This window comes from Sebastes fasciatus, chromosome 23, assembly GCF_043250625.1.
Source record: "Sebastes fasciatus isolate fSebFas1 chromosome 23, fSebFas1.pri, whole genome shotgun sequence".
Lineage (NCBI taxonomy): Eukaryota > Metazoa > Chordata > Actinopteri > Perciformes > Sebastidae > Sebastes > Sebastes fasciatus.
This window is the reverse complement of record NC_133817.1, coordinates 9,619,359-9,643,143: the sequence shown is the minus strand read 5'-3', so window position 1 is coordinate 9,643,143 and position 23,785 is coordinate 9,619,359. Positions and strand designations below refer to the sequence as shown.

General features: G+C 37.7%; 1 protein-coding gene across 6 annotated transcripts in view; it reads left to right on the top strand.

Moving 5' to 3' along the window:
• The window catches only part of dgki (diacylglycerol kinase, iota), a 75,407-nt gene extending 58,081 nt beyond the window's left edge, over positions 1–17,326 (top strand). For 3 of the 6 annotated variants that reach the window (XM_074624878.1, XM_074624879.1, XM_074624880.1), the window contains exons 16-34: positions 31–86; positions 1,027–1,089; positions 1,863–1,936; positions 3,262–3,373; positions 3,508–3,594; positions 4,485–4,597; positions 6,897–6,959; positions 8,821–8,921; positions 9,356–9,435; positions 9,684–9,728; positions 10,308–10,377; positions 10,877–10,917; positions 11,039–11,163; positions 12,203–12,228; positions 13,732–13,769; positions 14,285–14,405; positions 15,322–15,358; positions 15,647–15,746; positions 16,454–17,326. In XM_074624878.1, coding sequence (XP_074480979.1) covers positions 31–86; positions 1,027–1,089; positions 1,863–1,936; positions 3,262–3,373; positions 3,508–3,594; positions 4,485–4,597; positions 6,897–6,959; positions 8,821–8,921; positions 9,356–9,435; positions 9,684–9,728; positions 10,308–10,377; positions 10,877–10,917; positions 11,039–11,163; positions 12,203–12,228; positions 13,732–13,769; positions 14,285–14,405; positions 15,322–15,358; positions 15,647–15,746; positions 16,454–16,564 — 1,463 coding nt within the window. In that variant the 3' untranslated portion in view covers positions 16,565–17,326. Of the gene's footprint in view, positions 1–30; positions 87–1,026; positions 1,090–1,862; positions 1,937–3,261; positions 3,374–3,507; positions 3,595–4,484; positions 4,598–6,896; positions 6,960–8,820; positions 8,922–9,355; positions 9,436–9,683; positions 9,729–10,307; positions 10,378–10,876; positions 10,918–11,038; positions 11,164–12,202; positions 12,229–13,731; positions 13,770–14,284; positions 14,406–15,321; positions 15,359–15,646; positions 15,747–16,431 lie in introns of all 6 variants that reach the window. The other 3 variants (XM_074624881.1, XM_074624882.1, XM_074624883.1) reach the window with 2 other exon arrangements.
• Positions 17,327–23,785: the final 6,459 nt, after the last annotated feature.

Sequence of the window (23,785 nt, the reverse complement as noted above, 5' to 3'; positions counted from 1 at the left end):
TCTCTGCCTCTCTGATTGTATCTTTTCCAGAGGCCAACCCAGAAAAGTTTAACAGTCGCTTCCGCAACAAGATGTTCTATGCAGGAGTGAGTGTCCCACTTGACTTATTGCACATTCACACTCAGAAACTCATGCAGCGCAAACTTTTCTGGTTTCCACTGCTCTGTCTGTCTGTATTAACAAGACACACCGAAAGAAACATGTCGAGGTTTCTTCAAGAGTGACGGCTGAGAGGGAAGATTGGAGCGAAGGAAGGGAATTAGGGGAAAGACAGGAGGATGAGGAGAGATGGAGCGGCTGGAGGACATACAAATCATGCAAAGGAAATACAGATAAAGATTATAATAGACTGCAGGAGGGAGGAGGTTCCGATACAGCAGTGTGTGTTTCTAAGTCTTAATAGCCGTGTTTTTCCATTCGCATATTTTTATATTTATCGCATTAGAAAAGCTGTATGGAAACGGAATATTCGATAAAACTTCCTTGTGACCAAACTAAGCTGTAGCCGACTTTATTTGCCTTATTCACATTTCAAAAGTTGGAAGTGGTGTTATCTTGCCTCCATGTAATGCCAAAGTTAATTGCAGTTTCTAGTCATTTTAGATTCATAATGAACAGTGTCACAAGTGCAATCTGCATCCCATGTGCTTTAGTAAACATTTGGATGTCCTGGTTTATTAGAATGATTAATTTTGACATTTTATTCTGCACTTGTAGTATCGTATAGTTTGTTGAACTGTCAGTCAATCAGAATTTTTTTTCCAGCTTCCTCTTTATGCTGGTTTTGACTTTGTCTGATTCAAATCTAAAGCTTTAAAGAACTTTTTAGAAACGTGCAGATATTGTGCGAAGGATGAGAGATGTGAGGAATAACTGATGGAGTTGGAGAGGAAGCGTGCAGAGGAGTTATCTCTTTTTAATGAGGGAAACGTAATGAACTGTGATTCTGTTTGATTGGCTCCTATTCTCTCTCTCTTTGTGTGTGTGTGTGCGCTGTTGTGTGTGTGCGCTGTTGTGTGTTTGCAGGCTGCGTTCTCAGATTTCCTCCAGAGAAGCTCGAGGGATTTGTCTAAGCACGTCAGAGTGGTGGTGAGTGTTAACACTCTTTCTCTCTCTCTCTGTCGGTCTGTATCGTTTTCCATGTCGACATGTCTGGGCAACAGGTCGGCCGGGTGATTAAAACGTCCGTCCTTCAACTCCTCTGTTAACGTCCGCCATGCTGAAGTGTCCTTCAGCCAGACACTGAATCCCTCCCAGAGCCACTGACCTCTGTACTACTGTAGGATTAGAGCAGCAGCTCACTATCATTTCATTATCGATTCTGCTGATTGTTTTCTTGATTAATCGTCTCAGTGGTTCTCAGAAACCACAAAATAAACTATGGGGAATAGTTTATTTTGACCATTTAATTCACTATAGAAGTGAGTCCAATGTGAGTATAAGAGTCATAAGAGTGACTATTCTGATCACTTTCTCCACGGTTATCTCTTCAACGGTAGTTGACAACTATATAATTCTAGTCTTAATCATCTAACAACCAAAATCTTTTCAGATGGAGGTCCCTGAAGAGAAATCTTATCAAATGGGGCTCCGAGACGTAATGCGCATCAGTTTAGTGGTCCTGGACATGAAAAAAGTTGAGAACCACTGGTCTACAAAATATCAGAAAATAGTGAAAAATGCCTGTCACAAATTCCAAAAGTAAACAAATATAGAATACTTGTTTTGTTTAGTTAACAGTCCAAAACCCCAAAATGTTCAATTTAATACTTCATACATGAGGGCATTTACCCCCATTTTGTAAACCGCTGGTCAACGCCACAAACTGTATTTTAAACTTTCTTTGTCTCTGTCTTTCTCAGTGTGATGGTACCGATCTAACCCCAAAGATCCAGGAGCTGAAATTTCAGTGCATTGTGTTTCTAAACATTCCCAGGTAGGTGATTACACACTGTCCATGATGCTGAGTGGAGTTTGGTTGGAAGGATTCCTCTTAGTCGATTAGTCGACTTAATGGTTGTCATCTTGTTTTGGTCTTTCTGCGGTCCGTTTCATTACTTTATACAAATATCAATAAGATGGTAATCTGCATGAGAAATTAAGAAAAAGAGGAAAGAAATTGTATAAAAATCACCCGCTTATAGTGATCAATTTCACCCGGACAGACGTGATCACTATAAGAGGTTTCCTCTGTATGATGTGATTATAATGTGTCCTCCACACTTCTTAATTTCCATAAGGGTTGGACCGATATACTGTATGGTTGCGACCGAAATTCCACACTAACATACTATTTAGTACGCTAAAACAGTATGTGAGATATTTTAGTATGTCCAAAACCTTAGTATGAAACCAATAGTACGTGGAATGCATACTATTTCCGGTGAAATATTACAGTATGTAAATGCTGGACAGCATAAATATCCCACAATGCAATGCGGTAGGGACGACAATGTCCATAACAGACGTTGACAGACAGCTCTCTAATGTCAATAACGCTTCAATTTAACTGTAAGTTTAAGATTTCACTTTGCTAGGTGCATTATATATTTTAAATTAGTTCAGACTTTATGATTCACACAAACTGTCATTTTGATCACATGAGGTTGGCACAGGCACAGGTTACCATGGATACACGTCTCCAATCGGCAAGGAGGCTCTCGACATAAATTACTGCTCAGTGTGTCCAAAAAGATCCATACTGCTGTTTATTCACACAAAAGTATGTTGAACGATAGCACACATATTGATTATGTAGTGCATATTATGAGATTTTGGACGAAGCCTATATCTGATGTTTTGCATCAACAAGCAACATCTTTCATTGGGATCATTTTCATGCCAAAAAATTCGACCTAATTATAATTTTTCAGTGTTTCCTGTTAGAGTGAAAAAGCTTTTTGAAATAGCATTAAAAACAATGAGTCACTCACTACGGCTCTCTGGTGAATACAGGACTAATGAAAGTGGGTTAGTGGCTCCTTAATGCAGGAACAAGTGGTCTCTGTACTCTGACACCACTCTCGAGTTACAATATTTTTTTGGTCAGACATCAAAATAGTGCAAACAAATTCAGTACCTATGATCTGGGAATAATAGAGGAAGATGATTGTGACTGGAAAGCATCCGATCTGATAGATCTGATATGTGGAAAGTGATATTTGGGTTGTTAAAAAACCATCCAGTATGTTGGTTAACTGTCAATCATCAACAGTTTTGGTGAACCAGATGGTGTATATTTTAATTTCTTTACATGTGTAGGTACTGTGCTGGCACCATGCCGTGGGGAAACACAGGCGACCACCGAGACTTTGAACCGCAGCGCCATGACGACGGCTGCATCGAGGTCATTGGCTTCACCGTGGCCTCATTGGTGAGAGAAATGGGGGATTAGAGAGGAAATATAAATATATGAATACTGAATTAAGCCGAGGTGACCAGGAAAAACAAACTGTGGTGTGTTTTAATGTGGTCGTCTTTGGTGTAAATCTCCCTCTCGTCCACCAGGCGGCGCTACAGGTCGGCGGTCATGGAGAGAGATTGCACCAGTGCAGAGAAGTCGTCCTTACTACCTTCAAGACTGTACCTGTTCAGGTGAGTACAGTTATTACTAATTATTAGACTGTTGAGTGACTGGATTTACTGTCACTATAAACAGATTATAACTATAGAAAGATTAAAAGTAAGATTTAAAAAGTGTTCATCATGTATAAAATGTGTACACAGAATTGTGCATCGTCTGTCCACCTTAAAAAAAACACTAATGATGATAAAAAACAGAAGATTTGAGAACACTCACAAAACCTGTGTCTTATACTGGCTTAACCAATGGGTGACGTCACGGTGACTACTTCCACTTCTTATATACAGTCTATGGTAAAAATGTGGCTTAAAACTGGATAAAAAGTCAATTTATGATGGCCTCTGGCAGACGGCCACAACGCTGACACATGCACAAAGGGGATATGACGCCATTGACAGGCGACCAAATGGAACAGACCGTGACACTTTTACGGATTACGGATTTCTTGTTTATTTAGAACAAGATATACAATAAAATCAGCATCAGCCACCCCCAAATGTCCGTAATGGAAAAGAAAGGAGAAAAAAATAATTAATTAATTAATAAAACAAAATTAAAAAGAGAACAAGAAACAAAACAATAAATAAATAAGTAAATAATCAATTAATTAATAAAAATAATTAGATTTCTCTGGGGTTGAAGTACACAACTCAGAAAAATATACAACATAGTCGTTTTTAGACATTTTAATGCAGAAAAGTTACATATTATACCTTTAAATGATATTTCCTGATCATGTCTTTACCTTTTCTTTCTCTGGAAAACCATGTCTATTTTCCTCAAACTACTGTAAGGTACAGAAAAAAGTGTTGTATTGTGTCATATAAGTGTGTATTGACATTGATACAGAAAATGACCAAACATTGACCTTTCTTTGTGTGTGTTTATTTTGTTCTTGTAGGTGGATGGAGAGCCGTGTCGACTGGCTCCCTCCACCCTCCGCATCTCCCTCCGAAATCAGGCCAACATGGTCCAGAAGAGCAAGAGACGCACCTCTGTGCCCCTACTCAACGAGTGAGTCACAAACCAACACACACACACACACACACACACACACACACACACACAGAGAGTGGAAGTAGGCCAGCAGTGTTGTAAAAGCCCGGGTTGCACTGAGTGAGTCATACAATCTGTTTAGTGGGAGCTGACATTCACTCCTCTCCATGTCCCACATCTCCCTTCAGCTCGCCAAACCACAATCACAGGAGGGAGATTTATGTTCAGTTTAATCAGAACAAACACACTGACATGTGATACTGTATGCGGTTATGTCAGAGGAGAAGAAGAAGGCAAGGAGACGCTTATTGATTTGTATCGGGGATGAAGCAGCCGGGCTGCTGGACTGTGGTGGAAGATGAACTCAGATACTTTACTTAAAGTGGCAATCCTAAAGATTTCAGTCCTGCTTGATTTACAATTTCTATTTGATTGAAAACAATAGAATTATGCTCAGAGATTGACAGTCTGGAGTCTTTTTGTTGACACGTACATAGAAATAGAATAGAAAAATAAATTTTTATATACATGAGCTTCAAGTTCTTAGAGTTGTGTGTAGAGCTCCGTTTATTTATATGTATAGAACAGCATTTTTTCCAGGAATGTCACCAAGGAGTACAGAAGCAAAGTAACGAAACACCGGTGTTTCACCATTTTGGACTGAAAACGCTTATTTTATTTATAATATTTTATTGTTCAACACAGGCCATTTCGGTAGTATGTGACAATAGAATAGATATAATTTAATTTTACTTCTGTACGACACTTTGTAGGCGAAAGTTTTAGTGCTGCCGGTAGTCGCTTTCAGTCCAAAATAGCAGAAGCATAGCTCTGCTGCTTGGCGCTGACGTTGCAATGGAACGAACAATTGACTTTCACTTTTTGGCAATATACCTGCTTAGATGTCGACACAGACACCCATTTCATAACACTACAAATATATCAATATTGCAATACGTTCATCAGCGGGCCATCGGCTCATCACCATAATGTTACTTCATTTGGCGATAGATAGTGACTTAACAGACATTTATTTAGATAAAAATCTTCAAGATTGCCACTTTAAGCAAAAGTAGAAATATCATTGTCTAAAAATACTCAATAATAATTACAATTATGTGTTTTAATGCATTTTCATGTTGTACTTCGTCAATGTGGAGTCAATTGTTCGATACTTTGTATACTACTGGGTAGATTAGTTGTATAGTACTGCATCATATCATATGTTTTTATTTAGGACTGTCAATCAATTAAAATATTTAATCGCGATTAATCGCATGATTGTCCATAGTTGATCGCGATTAATCACAAATCAATCCCACATTTTTATCTGTTCAAAATGTACCTTAAAGGGAGATTTGTCAAGTATTTATCAAGTATTATGTTGCTTTATGCAAACGTATGTATATATTTATTATTGGAAATCAATTAACAACACAAAACAATGACAAATATTGTCCAGAAACCCTCACAGGTACTGCATTTAGCATAAAACATATGCTCAAATCATAACATGGCAACCCAACAGGCATTATTATCGTGTTAACTTTGACAGTCCTATTGACAACTAATCGGTTAATCGTTGCAGCTCTAAATATATCCCTTTGAGATGTAGGTAAGTAAAAGTATAAAGTAGCAAAAACACTCAAGTAAAGTACAAGTATGTCAAAAATGTACTTAGTTACTTTCCACCACTAGTCATCTGCTGTATAGATCAAAGCTTCTATCTGCTACTAACACTCCTCCATCCCCTGTAGCACTAATACTTCTCCATGTTTATCTCTGTGGGTCTATTTTCTCTGTAAAGTCTAGCAGCTACAGTAGATAATGATGAGTATCAGTAGTGTCTCTGCTGGATGTACTGCTAACAGCAGTGTGCTCTGCTAACAGCAGTGTGCTATCTATGTTACTCTGTGCTATCAGTGTGTGTCTACTCACCTCTGGGCTTCTCTCCGTCTGTCCCTCCTCTTCCTGTTGACAACACATGTCTGAAATCTCTTTAATATTTATTATTTTCATTTGTTCACCTTCTCTCTTTCCTTTTTTTTCTTGCCCTCCTCTTTTTCATTTATTCTTTATCCCCTACTCTTGTCTCCTCCCCCCTTTGTTTTTTCTCCTCTTGTCTCCTCTCTTGTCTTCTCCTCTCATGTCCTTGTCTCCTCTCCTCACCTCCTTCTCTCTTCCTCTCCTCTCCTCTCCTCACCTCCTCCTCTCTTCCTCTTCTCTTCCTCTCCTCCTCACCTACTCCTCTCCTCTACGCCATACGTTCCTCCTCTCTTCTGTGTGTGTGTGTGTGTGTGTGTGTGTGCGGCCGTAGTATTCAGAAGGTGTGTGCAGCTGATCTGCGCCGCCTCTCTGCTCCCCCCGACTCCTTCTCTGTGTAAGTACCTCAGCCCTCTGTCACTGAACGGATGAACTGTGAGTGAACACGTGAATGAATGAATGAGTCGCTGCTGTTGGTGTCAACGTTCGTCTGTTTGGGTTCAACCAATATTTCATTCCTTCATACTGAAACCAGTCGTCAACCACTAATAAATAAATTGGCATTTTACCAACATTTATAATTATTAAATGACCTATTTTGTACTATATAACATAGTTTTTTGTGACAGAATTCAAATTTAGCATCATTATTATTATTATATTATTGCACATTTTACACTTATTTATACACATATAGTATTTTTGATCTTTCCTTTTTCTAACCAGTGTTTTAGCACGACCACATTGAATTTCACTTTATTATTTAGATTAATAATTTAGTCTATAAAATGTCAAAATAATGACAGAAAATTAAAAAATTGCACTGTTTACTACTATTTCCTTTGCTCGAATTTTATTTATTTATTTATTTTTCAGTTAGACGATCAAATATTTATTTAGATCAATAATTTAGTCTATAAAATGTCAAAATAATGACTATTAAAATTTGATAATTTATAATGATAATTTATTTCCTACTATTTCCTTTGCTCGAATTTTTATTTAAATTTTTTTTCTATTTTTATTTATTTATAATTTTTTTGAGAAAAGGGATAAATCCTCACATTTAAGAAGCTGGAACCAGCGAATGTTTGGCTTTTTTGCTTTAAAAGATGACTTGAACTATCAATTGATTAATAAAATCGCTGCAGGTTCAATTTACGAATTGAATGAGTTTGCATTTGTCCGATTTCTTTTGTCCTGATGACGAGACATAATTCACAATTTCACAACTTTTATGTTTTTCGACCAAAGTCATTACGCAAACTTTTATTTAGATGTAAAAAAAAATGCCAAAATTAACATTTGTATTTGGTATATTGTGCAACCTACTGTACATGAACACTCCTAACTTAATTTAACAATGTTAAATATGACTCACAGTAAATACGATTTGCAGTATCGACAAACTTGTGTCAGCTTTGCTTCAAAAGCTCGTATTGGTCGAACCCACGTTAAGTCGCATCGCGTCGAATGAGTTTTGGTTACATGTGGCCTGACAGAGAAAGAGAGTATGGCCGCATGCTGAAGCCTCTCCACCTCTAAATGTGCTTCTGCCTCTCGTCTTGATGTTTGTCCCGCTGTAGTCCTTTTACCTTTAACTTCACCCTGAGCTTATTATACCTGCACCTCTCCTCGGCTCTCACTTGATGTCCACGCCCTGCCCCAGAAATTTTAATCATTTTGCTTCAGCTGTGAAGAAAAGTGGTGCTAACGTACTTTAATTTGACACCTTTCTGTTCCTTTACAGGTAAGATTTTGAGCTTTTGAGGCTGGGTAGATGGGTAATTCTGCCAACAGTGTTTTCTCATTGTGGTTTTGTTTACCACCCACCATGTTTCTGAAGTCAACATTCAACCTCCATCCTCCATCGCTCAAGGCAATATTGCCCACAAACATTGACTTAAAAATGTGTTGGCCCACCTCAAACTCAAACACAGAATCATGGTCATGCTGCGGGAGGATAGCAAAGCCTCATATCTTATTACTTTTAATACTCTTTTTTCAAACTCCCAGTTATAAGTTTGACTTTTAAAACTTGAGCTCAGTTAGAAAAAACTTCAACGAAACAGGACAGATGAGGAATTAAAAGTCATTATGTTGCAAAAGCTGCAAAATCTGGTTTGTGATGTGTGTGAATATGTGTGTCTGTGCGTGCATGTATGCATATGTGTGTGTTCTTATCATTGTACGTTTGGACATGTCTGAATTGTTTGTGTGTGTATGTGTACATGCACTCGGTGTGTGTTTGTTTCCAGTCCTCACGCCGTTCCAGATCGTCTGCGTCTTCGAGTGAATCGGATCAGCCTCCAGGAGTACGACAGACTGCAGTACGACAAAGAGCGACTACGAGACATCTGTAAGTGGCTATAATCAATATTTTAGATATAAACTCACCATGATTAAAGGGCAGGACCATTATTTTGTTGTTGTTTTTTTAGGTTTTTATATCATCACTGTCACTGCTCTCAAACCTCTAAAAACTCACCGTACGCTACCTGCTCATCACCAGACAGCAGACAGACACAGATAGAGACTAGCTGGTGAACATAGTGGAGCATTTAGGAGCTAAAGGGCCAGATATATCCCTCAGGGACCTGAAACTTACATTCATCAGGTGGGACAGAAACGTCACTCCAAATGAATGATCATGTTGCTCTGTAACTGCTGGATGTGCAAATAAGCAAACGTTCGCCATATCAACCAAAATGTCAATGAATGCAGCCAAAAAAATGCAGTTTAACCTACTTTTTCAATGCATTATTATCTAAAGTGTGTGTTTGTGTATTGCAGCCATCCCAGTAGGCATCGTGGTGGTGAGAGGCGACTGTGACCTGGAGACATGCAGACTCTATATTGACAGATTACAAGAGGCAAGTTCTCCCCTTTATCTTCATCGTTAATGCTCCTCATCACTTCTTCTCTTTCTTCCTCGTCATCATTATTTCATGATGCTTGCAGCGTTTTATATTTATATATATATATAGAGAGAGAGAGGTATACCCGTGGGAATGCAGAGCTGCTCTTCGTGTCTCACGTTGAAACTAACATGTGTGGAAGTTTTGGATGTAAATGCTTTGGCTGTTTGTTAACCTTGAAACCTGTCTGCTGTGCTTGCTAGGACTTACACCAGGCACCATCTACTGGCCACAGAGTGCACTATCAGGTATCTCACTTTTGGGTGTCTCTCTGCAGGAAAAGATGTGAAGAAGGTTTTTGCTAAATATTTAAAATCTCTAAAATCCGCCTTTTTACAATAGCTCAAATCTGTGTCATAATTTAAAGGATTTTTCACAATTATTATATGATAGTTATGATATTTTTAGCAGTGCTGGCAGTGGGTTGCACTACACACCCCTTTTAAAATGAGGAATTCACCAATCAAAACAAGCTAAATACAGTAAATTAAATGTAGGTTTTACAGTCTGACACCCATGTTGAGTAAAGTCCTCTCCTACCACACTGGAAAAGAAACATTTATGGACATATAAACAGTAATATAACAGTCACATTCATTAGCTGTGATGAGTCTAACACTAATCTAAACTACACTCTACTCTGCCTCATTGTCCTGATCGTCTCTGTCTTGTTCAACTTCTCAATAATAAGCACTTAATAATAACTTTTCTCTGTCTGGATTTCTCTCTTGTGCTTTCTTCAAATAACCCTCCATGCAAACTTTTCATATTGTTCAATAAAGGGATGATAAATATTATAAGTGTCTGCCGATCTCTTTTGTTTTCAGGATGAGAATAGAGGCGTTCCCCGGACCAGTTCAACCAGTAGACTCTCTCCCAACTGGAGCTTCTTGGATTGTGAGTGACTCAGACATGTTGACCAATGAGGAATTTCTCATCCAGATAAGTCTCAAATGTAGTTGTCAGTTCCAGACTTTGCCGTCACCTTAATAGAAAAAGTACTTTATAAAGATTTTACACCGAAAAAAAAATCCCAAATAAATCTAATTTCCTGTATTTTTTTAAACTACCAAATATTAGCAAACCTCAGAGAGACAGAGTCATTTTTTATCATTGTTGCTGTATTATATGATAATATTGGACACCTCATCGGGTGTTATCCCTGACATATACAATTATACAGTAGAAAATAAAATAATAGATCATATGATATTGTCCAGGTGATATAAAATCATACAAATCAATTAACAGCCAGTTTAAAAAGGTGTGTTTTTAGTTGATGTTATAAAGAAAGTTAATCCCAATCAACAGTAAAAGTGGCATGATAGACAGACAGACAGTCTTTAACATGTTTTATTAGTGCTTCCTGTTGACTTCTTGTCTCTCTGCTCTGCAGCCACGTCAGCTGACCGCTTCTATCGCATCGACAAGGCTCAGGTAAACACTGCTTCTCCAACAGTTCAAAAATCATGTTATGTTTGCGTATACAGTATATATTTACATGCCTCTGTTATGAATGTATGTGTGTGTGTGTGTGTGTGTGTGTGTGTGTGTGTAGGAGCACCTCCACTTTGTGACAGAGATCTGTCAGGACGAAGTGTTCATCCTGGACCACGAAGGACCCGTGGTGAACCAGGGGACGTCCACGGGGATGCCTGACCTGGTGGTGGAGCCGACTGCTGGGTACGTCAGCAGACACACAGCAGATATATCATATCATATCATATCATATCATATTACATTATATTACATTCTTTTAACCTTTATTTAACCCATTGAAGATTAGATATGTATGCATGCCTGTGCTCACAAAGACAGTTACACATGTGCAGTAATTCATGATTACATAAACAGAATGATATATATGTGCTCTTGCATACGTTTTTACTAAATATTAGATATGAACTACATGCATTTTGTTTAATTACATCTTAGGGTAATACTGAAACGATTAGTCAACCAAGTTTTGGTGATCAATCAGTCATTTATTTTCTTGTTCCAGCTTCTCAGATGTAAAGATTTTTTGCTTTTCTCAGTTTTTATATCATATTAAATTGAAGATCTTTTGAAGACATAAACATTTGAAGTGATCGTGTCGGGTTCTGGGAAGTTGTGATGGACATCTCTTTGTGTTTTCTGGCGTTTTATAAAAGTAAGGATTAATAGATAATAATTATATATATATGTACAGTACACATATACTATATTTTTAGGCCTGCATGGACTGTGAAGAAATTAAAAAAAAGGCGTTAATGTCATCAGGGCTGCAACTAATTTGAATTATTGATTAATCTGCAGATTGTTTTCTCAATTAATCGATTTGTCTATAAAATATCAGAAAGATGTCGGTTATAATTTCCCAGAGCTCAAGGTAACGTCTTCAAATGTCTTGTTTTATTCAACCAACAGTCCAAAAGGCAAACATATTCAGTGTACTATCAAATATGACAAAGCAAAGAATCAAATCCTCTCATTTGAGAAGCTGGAATCTGCAAAATGACTAAAATGATTATTCAATTATCAAAATAGTTTCATTTTTCATTTTCTGTCGATTGATTTAGCGATTAATCAACTAGTTGTTACAGCTCAAAAGGAGGAACGTGCGATGAAAATTCATCCATATTTTTTATTTTAAAGTAAAAAAATAATCGCTATTTGCTGCACTGAAAGTAAGTTTTCTACATAACTCCACATTTTAATTTTCTGTACTTTCTATTTCCAGTGTTTCCTTGACAGCCGAGGAACAAGGTAGAATACACACACACACACATCCCTTTTTAAAAATGTGTAAAAACTGGTTTTAACAGCTGTCAGCTTGTGATGATTCTTCAGAAACGTTCCCTGTAGACTGTTCTGGAGAATTTTATCTGTGACCTGGTTAGCAGATCTTGTGTCAGTGATAAGTCATTGTAAATCCTGGGACTCTCCAGTTTAATGAACCTGTTGTTCCTCCTCCTGACATGTCCCAACATGTTTCATGTTTATCCACTTTCAGTTTTGTCTCCACTTCAAACAGCAATCAACACCACACTGAAAATATAGAACTCAGTCCACATTCTTAGATTAAAACCAAATTGTTGTTCTTGTTCTGCTTAATTATAACTTCATACAACTCATATTCCGTAAGAAAAATGAAGTGACTCAGTTTCTTTGGAAACTTTGGAAACCACACAGTCACTGGTGTTTTGTCAGTTTGCACGAGTACAATTAGATCAAGCATTTAGCTTTTCTGGTGCCTCTAACTCTCTGCGGATGACTTCTGAAATCCTGGACTATAAATGCTTCTAGCACAGTACAGGTTCACACGAGGCAAAGTCGAGGCAGGTACAGTAGATGAGTTAATTTGAGGTCATTTTTATCATTAAGTATTTTTAGATGTGCTATTTAGAGCCGTTTGATGGCTCCGGAGTACAGAGAGCATGGGTGGATTATGAGACAATGGGCCCCTGGGACATGCAAAAGGCCCCACCATATCTCCTACATACTGTACAGTTGTTTAGCCTGTTGTGGTTTTGTGTCTCTCTGTAGTGTTTTTGTGTCTTTTTGTGGTTGTTTTGTCCCTTTTCATAGTCGTTATGAGTCTCTTTGTGGTCTCTTTGCAGCTGTTTTGCATCACTTTGTAGTTGTTTTGGTCTGTTTGTAGTCGTTTTGTGTATCTTTGTAGTCCTTTTGAAGCTCTTCATGGTCGTTTTGAGTTTCTTCCTGGTTGGTACGTGTCTCTTTGAGTGACATTATGTAGGTGAAGGCCAGGGGAGCCCTGACACTTTGGGCCCCTGGACCTGTGCCGTGTAGGCCCGTTCAGTAATCCATCCAGGCTCCAGAGATTTTCTGCTACATGGAAGTTAGCTCAGCCTTCACTTGACTGAACAAAACACAGACAGACGGTGGATTTTTGGAAAGTGAAACTAAAAGTTCAAAGAGTTCAAAGAGTCCGTGCAGAAAGACCATGCGGGATAACATAAATCATGTTTATTTTTATTTTCTCTTCCTTTTTCCTAAACAATGCTTCCCTTTTAATACTGTACATGTATTATTTGGGACACAAACAAACCCAGAGATTTGGTTGGGTAAAGTCCCTGACCTATATTTATAGTTAGTCATCATTACTATGGACAGTGTCACCACAGAGGCAGATGTGTTTAGAAAAACAGGAAGATGTTAACAGACAAACAGTCATATAAGTAGTCAATTGAAGTCTTGTTCTGACGTGTCGATCTCACATGATGTTTCTGTCTGTTTGTGTGTTTACAGCACTGCTGAACGCCGCCAGTACAGGAGACCTTTCTATGGTAAAGTTCAATCACACACAAACAAACACAGACTGTCGAGAAATGTGCAATTAAAACCGGTTTCACCTGTTTGTATCTGCTGCACTTCACTGGGATTTATAAAAGCCTGGGTAGTTTAATGTGTTCAGCTACTCTCTTTCACCAGCTGATAATAAAAAACAACAATGATTCAGCAAAAAGCTCTGACACACATTTCCTCTTTGAGGGCCCTGTTTCCTGATAAAGTGTTTCCTACAAATGCTTTTTGGGTTTCCCAAAGCAACTCTTAAGTGCCAGTGCTTTCTGTAGTTCTGATAGAACGCTGAATATACTTTAAAAGTTATACTGTCCGTAAACCAAATTATGTAATAACAAATACATAAATCACAGTGTTGTAAACGACAATGTTTTATAACATATTTTCACCCCTTTCTTGTATATACACCAGAGCTACAAATTAGGACTCTCTGTATATTCCTCGTTTTTATAAAAAACAAACCTAATCCGCTTCTTTCTTTATCTGTTTCTGTCTCCAGCTGACGGAGTGTGTGCGTCGAGGCGCCAGCTTGTTGGTTAGAGACTCCAGAGGTTGTTCAGCGTTACATATAGCGGCCCAGAACGGACACACAGACCTGGTCAGCTTCATTCTGCAACAGGGTGAGAATGTGATTTCTTAAAAATGCTATTTTCTCAAGCCCTTCTAAAATCGCTTTCCCACATGACCTGACGTAGGTTTCTGCATGATGACGCTGATACATGTACAGTACATCCTTACAGTCAGTGTATGCACGTTACATACAGTAACTTAGATGGTGGTCGGCGTGCTCCCAGTTTGGAGAAGCAGACAGGTGTACTGGGAACGGAAGCTAAATAATGTACTGCTGTGGACGCCACGTTAGTTTATATCAGAAAGTCACACAATAACACAAACAAACTAACCGATCGATGGAGCGGTAGACGAGCAACTCCTGTGTTCTGCAAGGTAAAATTACTGTTTTTGTGAATGGAGTCTGGTAGCTTTAAAGACCGAGATATAACGCCTTCAGTTCCCCGTCAGAAAGGGCTGTCTGACGGCGAGTTTTCCGACTCAAAGCCACCAGACTACATTCACAAAAGCAGTAATTTTACATTGAAGGAGCTGAGTAAAGTCTGATAAATGTCCTCAAGTGATGTCACTTGAGTCAGCGTCGGTTGGAGCGGAAGACTACAAGTTTTGATATTTAAAAATCTGTTGGCGTGGAGTTAGAAAGACGTGAGACCTCTGTAGATCGCTGCTCATCTCCACTGCAGGCTACATTAGCCGCTACTAGCACAACACCTGAATCTCCAACCGAACTGTCAGCCATCGAGGTGCATTGTGGGTAATGTAGGCGCCAGGTTTTGACGAGGAAGAAAACTGTGTGGAATAAAAAAGACTGTTTTTGCTGCATGTTTCTTTAACCGTTCATCATGAGTTTGACATTGTTATAGGAGTGCAAAGCTATACTTGGTGGAGTACTCCTTTAACATGAGTAAATGTGTGTTTTCTTGAATAATCACTGTGTAAAAATCTGCTCATGTTCTCCCTCATCAGGCTCTAAGGTACTTCTGGATCTGACCGACAGAGAGAAGTATGTTGACTACTTTTAATTGTGTTTTTTTTTCTCTGTGTGTATATACTGTATATATTATCAGATCATCATTGAATCACATGCACTGATAGCGTGAGAAATCTTCTTTTATCTGCGGTGTGGTTTTCTGTTTGTCAGTTTGCTTTCTGTTTTATGTCAGTGTGGTCAGTGTACCAGTAATCTCTAACTGTAGATTACAACCACACTTTTCAAGAGAAGGTTAATTTGCACATCCTCACAGCTTATCTGATCACCATCTATGTTTGTGTGTGTGTGTGTGTGGTATAGAGGTGACACTGCCTTGCACAAAGCAGCCTCAGAGAAGCAGCACGCCGTGTGTCGATTGCTTGTAGACGCCGGGGCGTCGCTCGAGAAGACCAACTTCCAGGTAAATACACACACAAACACACACAAACACTTCCCGTAAGTCTAGCTGAGTCATATCTAGAGGACCAACATGTAAATGATCTACAAATACTTTAACGGCTGCCAGGGTGTGTCTCTCTGCCTCAGTGCAGGGATATCCCGACCTGACTTGATCTGTATAAAGGAATTTAATCTGTCTCCGATCTATTGTTTGTTTGCTTGTTCTGGGTTTACCAGCTGTCAAAATACAATCACTTCCCACCCTGTTAAAACAAGGAAATATTAAATTGGAAACCACAGAGTGCAGAAAATAAATAAACAGAAACAATCACTCCTTCCTTTGAGGTCCGTTTTATTTGATAGTAGCTATAAGGGAGTGACAGGAAAAGAGAGGCGAAAGAGAGGTTGTGTTTTCTCTGAAGTCTGACCTCAAATGGCGCATTAATTAATGTATTAATTAAGTCAGATTTTTAATAGGTTAAAGCAAAAATGACCAAAATGTACTGATTCAGCGTCTTATAAGTGACGTTTTTCTGACTTTCTTTGTTTTTCTATGTAGTAAACTGGATACGTTTGGGTTTTAGACTGTTCGTTAGATAAAACAAGTTATTTAAATACGTCAATTTGAGTTTTGGTAAATTGTGTTGTTAAAAACTTGGTAAAATAAGTGTTAGTTGCAGCCCTACATTCCTCTTTCTTTATCGTAGTGACGGTGTGTGTGTCCACCAGGGGAAGACAGCAGCGGACCAAGCGGAGGGAGACTCGGAGCTCGCCACCTTCCTCAACGCCCAACAAACTTCTTCCTCTGCCACCCACGAAGACTTGGAGACGGCTGTCTGAGGCGCTCACACACACACTCTCACACTCACACACACTCTCACTCAGTCTCTCTGGACTCTCACACACTCGTAGTGGAGACGAACCTGGGAGAGAAAAAGTGTTAAAAAAGGAACCGAGTCCGGCTCGTCTCTGCAGACGGAGACGTAAACGAGACAGACCAGAGGAGTGAACTGCTTCGGCTCTTCAGCAGCGCTGCAGTGGAGATTTTAATGGTCAACTATTTATTTGTATTTATTTATTCTATTTATTGGTTGTGCTGATTGATTGACGGAGTGATTGATTGATCGTAAGACTTTTAACGGTTCAGGATGCAAAGTGCACTTTGAGCAGCCGCCGCGAGTTCACGCCGCGTCGTTTGGGAGCCGAACTCATGAAAACACGTTGGTCACAATTCATATTTGAAGAGTTGGTTCACTCAGTAAGAAAAATGTGTTGATAAGGCATTTCAAAGCAGATTATTTATGTTGAAATTTAATCAAAATGACATGAATACTAAAGTTTTATATGTGTTTACCCCTTAAAACCTGTGTGCCAAAGACATTACACGGATGTAGTGTCGTATCTGTTTCAGTAATGTTCCCAGAATCTATCACAGTGGTTTTGTTTTCACTTAAATCTCTGTTTCCATCATGATGATTCATTCAGCGTCCACATTAATGGGTCAACGGAGGGCTTTGATAACATTATAAAGTATAATATAAGTACAGAAGGAAGGAAACTTTATTTTTTTATAGCACCTTGCTTCACACATGCACATAAAAATACCAGAAACAGGAACACAGCAATTACAGGAGTGGTCAAAAGTTTGAGATATATATATAGAAAGAAAAATATATATTTCATTTTTCAAATGTTTTTTCTTTTCTTGTGAAATACTTTTCAGGCCTCTAAAAAAAACCTCAAATTACAAAACTGCTCCCAGTTTATAATGTGTTTGTTTTAAGGTGTCACAAGCTGAAACAGGTTGGGAACTTACTGGTTTATTCCACAGCGTTGGAGCTAAAAACAGGAAAAACACAATTCCCCTTTTCATCTTTAATCTTGATCACAGCATTTGGTTGCCAGATATGGTTTATAAAAATCAGAAATATACAGTATCGGCCCGGTATGGAGGAAAAAAGCAACACATTAATTCAACTGTAACCACAAAGCAGCCAGTTGATTATGGAGGACAGACCAGACTCTGTTTAGAAACGAGGCGTTGTAACGCACAATCACCAACCTGTTCATTTTCAAGCGTCTGACTCTCCAGCTGCCGTCACAAACACATATTTTACTTTTCATAGTGTGTATCTGGTACTCCTGACCCAACGAGGCTTTTCACATGCAGCTTTTGTGTATGTGTGCGTGTATGTGTGTGAGTGTATGTGTGTGTGTGAGATAATATTCCTCATTCCATATCAATCCTGAAAAGAGAATCAGTACAGCTGCAACAGAAACTGTCTTCACTCTGTGCAGCATGTACTACAGACTACAGATGTGTGTGTGTGCGTGTGTTTGTGTGTGTACGTGCGTGTGTTTGCAGCATTTATCCAAGAAGAAGAGAAAAATCTGAGCCATATTCAATGCAATATGAATAGATGACGTCTTTTTTGCATTTCTATATTAATCGTTTACATTACATTAATGTTTTTAACATAGTCGACCACTTTGGCACCGAGGAGTATTGAATGTGCAATTTTACTTCAGTGCTGGTTGGGTTTATGATTGTCTTGTTATTTTATGTTTTCTTTTGTTTTGTTTGCTGCATGTGAGTCGATGGATTGAACTTTTAAAAACAACCCTGTGAGGTCTCTTTTGATATAAGCTGTTGTCAACTAAATTAATTTATATAAAGTAGGAGCTGCTTTCCCCCCAAAGTGTTTTAAAGACTCCGATTGGAGCCATCGTAGAAGTCCGAAGGCTTCAACGTCATGTGCGTTTATGTTTGAAATCTGGTTGGAAATCCCGTTTTCAACTGCTACTATTGTTCAGTATTAATCAACAGACTTTTCTATGAGTCATTTGACACATTTCATCTGTTGCCGTCAGGCTTTAAACCTGCGTAGGGAAAGTTTTATGACCTAATTTTTAAATGACCTAATTAACATTGGAAAAATTGTCTTTTAAAGGGGCAATCCAATTTTATTCATTTATTTTTTTTGTAATTCAAATTTTTATTCGGTAAACGACAATACAGTGTTTTCATATTATGAGACATTATTGCTGAAAATACATGTAATATCAGTGGCATCAGAAGCCACTATGAAAAGTACAAATAAAAACAAATTAAATTAAATTTAAAAAGTCTGTGAAAACAAAAAAAGAAAATATTAATGCCAATCAAACTTGAAAACTAAAAAGAAAAACATTTAATAAAAAAAAATGACAGTAATCATAAATTACTTTTTCATTTTTTAAACATGGCTTTGATTTACGTAATTAATTAGACATAAAAATAATTTTAATAGACACTTTCCATCCAGTCAGAATTTGTTTCCATCGTTGTGGTATAAATTAAGATAATGAATTTTTGGGGGGGTATTTTAAGTGTTAAATTCAGTATAAAAAATAGAATTATGTTTTTATTTTTATTTCAATCCAAAATTTACACAACAATCGTTACTTACATCTTTTTGTTACCGATATATGAGATATTCTGCTGCACTTCTGACTAATTCCTCGATTAAATCCACATTTCACGCCTCTCAGATTAAGTTTTTCTGTCAAAATATTATTTTTTTTCCGCAAATGTTTATGAAGCAGGACTTCTACGATGGCTACCACCGTTTACGTCCAACACAGAGACCTTCCTCTGAGTGTCTGGAGACGATAAAACAGACAAAATGTGTGTAAATGACATCAAAACTGAACTCTGTGAATGACTTTTTCTATGAAGTGACTGTGGCGATGAGCTCGGCCCGCTCTGAACGACACGCTTCTTATCATCACTCTTTTTGTTGAGTAGGAACTTTGTATTAAATTGTGTCTCTCATCAGCGTTGGTTTATGCATGGCATTTTCTTACCTCCTTCCTTGGGATTATTTTCTGGTAATGGCATAAAAGATGGCATTATTGTTGTTTAAACTATTAAATTATTATAGTTTTAAATGATTTCTACCTGAGTTTCCTCTTAGGTTGGACATGTGGTTTTCTTTTGCTTTTGTATTTCTTATTTTTCTGCTGCTGCTGCCGCTGATGATGATGATGATGATGATGATGGGATGGATTACTTGAAGTTTATTGTTTTATTTTATTCATTTGTTAAAAGAAGATGTGATGCTGTTGTTTTGCCTCCGACATTATTTCCTGTTTGACTGATTTGTGGCGAAATCCACTATTGGACAGTTACCAAACTGTGTTTCCTCTTTATTTTAAGCCAAAAACATTTATTTAAACTGGGAACTAACTGCCATTATGAAGAAATCATTTTCCATGCACATTTTAAACATTCAGATGCCTCATATGTGCAGTTATAATGTGTTTTTTTATTCATCTTTTGCATCATATCTGCACGCTGAGCCCAAACAGCAAGCCACAATGATAAAACATCTCAAAACAATTCAAGTATTACACAATAAAATGTCAGTAAAATCCCAAAGGAGCAGGAGTACAGAGACAATAATACATCAAAAACACATCTAAATTTACAAGAGATGATTCAACTAAGACCTTGTGTAACAGAAACTATTAAATTTTAAATTACAAATAATAAGCCGACAGGTAAAATGTACAGTAGAGTGTAACAAACTGAAACCCCAACCAAAACATACCAGTCAAAATATGCAGTATCTTGATTTTAAATGTTTTTGTTCCTGCCACAAATGATTAATATGAAGTTTGGAAAGATGCTTTGAACATGTACATCAGCATCGAGTATTTACAAGCCACTGGGTTTCTTAATATCTGATCACTTTTTAAGTACACAACGCGTTTCTGTAAATCATTATCAGACGTTAATACAGGGTGTGTAAAGTTCACACATGAGACTCTACTTCAGTTTAATCTCTTTTACATTCTCGTCTTGTGCTACAGAAATTCACACTGCAGAATATTTCACTATTTATTGTCCCTAAACTTCAACCCGAGTATAAAACCATTAGAATATAAACAATGACGAGCCTGCATTTACCGGCATACTGAAACACAAGTTCACTGTGTCCTGCTGGTTTTTCTTATAATTCCTTGTAACACTTTAGTATGCAACAGGAAATGAACTGTCACCCATATAACGGAGTTAAAAAATAACCCGAATGTGACACGAGACTGAGAGATTTCTCAGGTGGCTGTAAAGTCAAATACGGTTTGCAGAGTCACAGCTGGAAACTCCCTAGACGTGTTGACTGCCATTAGTTTACTAAAGTCAAGCATACCTGCGGTAGGATGAGTAAACTCATTATCAGCAGCATCATTTCACCTAATCGTCCTCTGCTGACTGAACTGTAGATGTTCAAATTTCCATGTTAAAGTTAATTCTTCCAAAACTTTCAATCTCAACATACTTGTAGTTTTTTGAGTCTATCGGCCGAACGTGGCTTCAAGTTTCAGATCACGTTATTAAAGGTCGAAACTTTGAAAATCAATAATTAAACAAATTAGATAAATCTAAAACCAGAGCCGAACAGTTCAGAAGCTGACAAAATCAGCTGGTTTATTTCAGCACTTAGATTATAATTCAAGTTTACAGGGTTGTATGGAAGCACGTTTCTGCCAGTAAAAGAAAAAAACTGATGAAAAGTTAGTCAAGATGAATAATAATGGTGATAACTTTGACTTTTCGTCCAATAATTTGGGCTTTTTGTCTCATAATTTTAAATTTTTCGTCTCACAATTTTAATTTTTCGTCTTATAATTTAGAATTTCTCATAATTTTGTGACCTTTTGTCTCACAATTTTAAATTTTTCGTCTCATAATTTTGCTTTTTGTCTCATAATTTTGACTGTCTCATAATTTTTTACCTTTCGTCTCACAATTTAATTTTTTTTGTCTCAATTTTTAGCATTTGTCTCGCAATTTTTAATTTTTTAGTCTCATAATTTTGACTTTGTCTCAATTTTTAATTTTTTTGTGTCATAATTTTGACTTTTTGTCTCACAGTTTTTACTTTGTAAACCAAAATGTTGACTTACCAAGTGCATTTTTTATATCATGATTAACTTTTCATCTTTTTACTTTCATTTTACTGGTGGAAATGGGGTTCAGTAGCATTTTCTAGATCATTGGTTCCCAACCTTTTTAACTTGTGACCCCGTAAAAAGAAGCAAAATCTTGCAACCTGTTGGAGAAATTATTTAATAAAAGTCTCGGGTCATTCAGTTAAGAAGCATTACAATTTATTCAGCAAATGCATTTGGGTCCATACAGCAGACAAAGTCAGTGTAAAAGACAAAGAGCTCCCTCACTACGGCATTCTTTATAACCTGGATTTAACCTTGTGACCCACACCTTCCACCCTGCTTGTGTGAGAAAGCATTGTCTATTCACACAAGTGAGTTACTTTGTGATTAGCTAGTTTGAGCAGAGTGCAGGTGTGAGGGGAATAAGAAATGTAACTACACATTAGGACAATCTGTGCTTTCCTGGAACATTCAGATTTATCTGAGTACACAAACGCTACATACACATCACAACACAAGGGACAAACCCTTTATCAACGGTTGCATTATGTCTACCATTTGACCAGTTTCATACATTTTCTTTATTTGAATAACCTTTAGCAGCCTGAGGAGATTAGAGGGAAAAAATAGAGGATTTTTGGAGGCAGAAATATATATATTTTTTGTTGTTCTCTCATTTTAATTATTTGGTGACCCCTTAGATTCATCCCACGACCCCTTGTTGGAACCACCACATAAATAAATTCAAAGAAATACATATTTGGAAGACAGAAACATCAAACTTGAATTTAAGATCTTTAGGTGTTTCTTTTATTTTACTAGCCTATGAGTGAGGTGTAACGTGACTGTTGAGTCAGCATGCTGGTGATGAGTCACGTTACAGTTAGACTGAACTGCTGCGTTGCACTTTTCTTTTCATGCGTCAGACGTTGCAGCGATGTGTAATATCAGTAAATGGATAGAAATGGACCACTTCTTGGGAAAAGGAGGAAGGATATTTGTCGTCAAAACAAGTGCAGGTTACATGTCTGTGAAGATTTCAACAAGAAGTCATTTTAGGTTCTCTTTGCAGGAGCCCAACGTGGTTTATTGATCATGACTGTACTGGGTTAAATGTCAGTAAGAATGTAAACTTCCTCTTGGGGATTTTCAGTTCCCCTTTTCTCTTGTCAAAACTTTAGTGCCAAAAAGAAAGTATTTTGATGTTGAACAAGGATATTGACACGTCACTCAAAACAAAAGCAGGCTTTGTCTTCTGTCTTTTAAACAACACAAAGAGGTTCTGGAAGTTTCCATCACAAAAAATCCCCACCTTTTTACTTTGTGGGGAATTTAAAAAAAATGTTTATGGGAAGAAAATAAAAACATGTATATATATATATTTCAGAGGCATAATCACAAAGCATGCCAGATTGTACAGTTGTAACATCATTTGAGTAACCTTATCATTTTAGAATAAATAAAGTTGAAACACTTTTTTTTTTTTATTTGCTGTGTCACGTTTCAGTTTCACTTTCAGATTTGTGTTTTATTAGAAACAGAAACTTAAAAAACATCTATTATATTTTAGGCTGTGTTAAAAAATTATGATATTTGGACAAAAAAGATGCTGATTTTTTTGCTGATTTTTAACAGAAAATTAAACCAAAACTGTAAAAACGAGCACATAATTAGCATAGTTTCACATAAGATTCTAGCTACGTCATTACTAGTGATGTGTTAGTCGCGAACGAGCTGGCTCAAAGAGCCGGCTCTCCCGTCCGAGAGCCGTTTTTTTTTTTTTTTTTATTAATTCAAGGCAGAATGATAGGACAATCTTCTCCACGCAACGGGCACTCCATGCACTGCCTGTGACTGAATGTTGTGTTACTGATGTCCGTGCAACCAATCAGGTGATGACAGACAAGAATCATACCATCAAGCAGGGAGGGGCGGGGGTGTGCGGCGTGATGACGGTCTACAGGTACAGAGCAGGAGGAAGAGGAGGAGAGAAAGAGAGAGGAGTGCGGTGCTGTTTGTTGCGGCGCGGTGCTATGCGTTCCATTGCGTTGCGATGCGGTGCATTCCGTTGCGATGCGGTGTGGTGCGTTCTGTTGCGTTGCGGTGCAGTCCGGTGCGCGAATA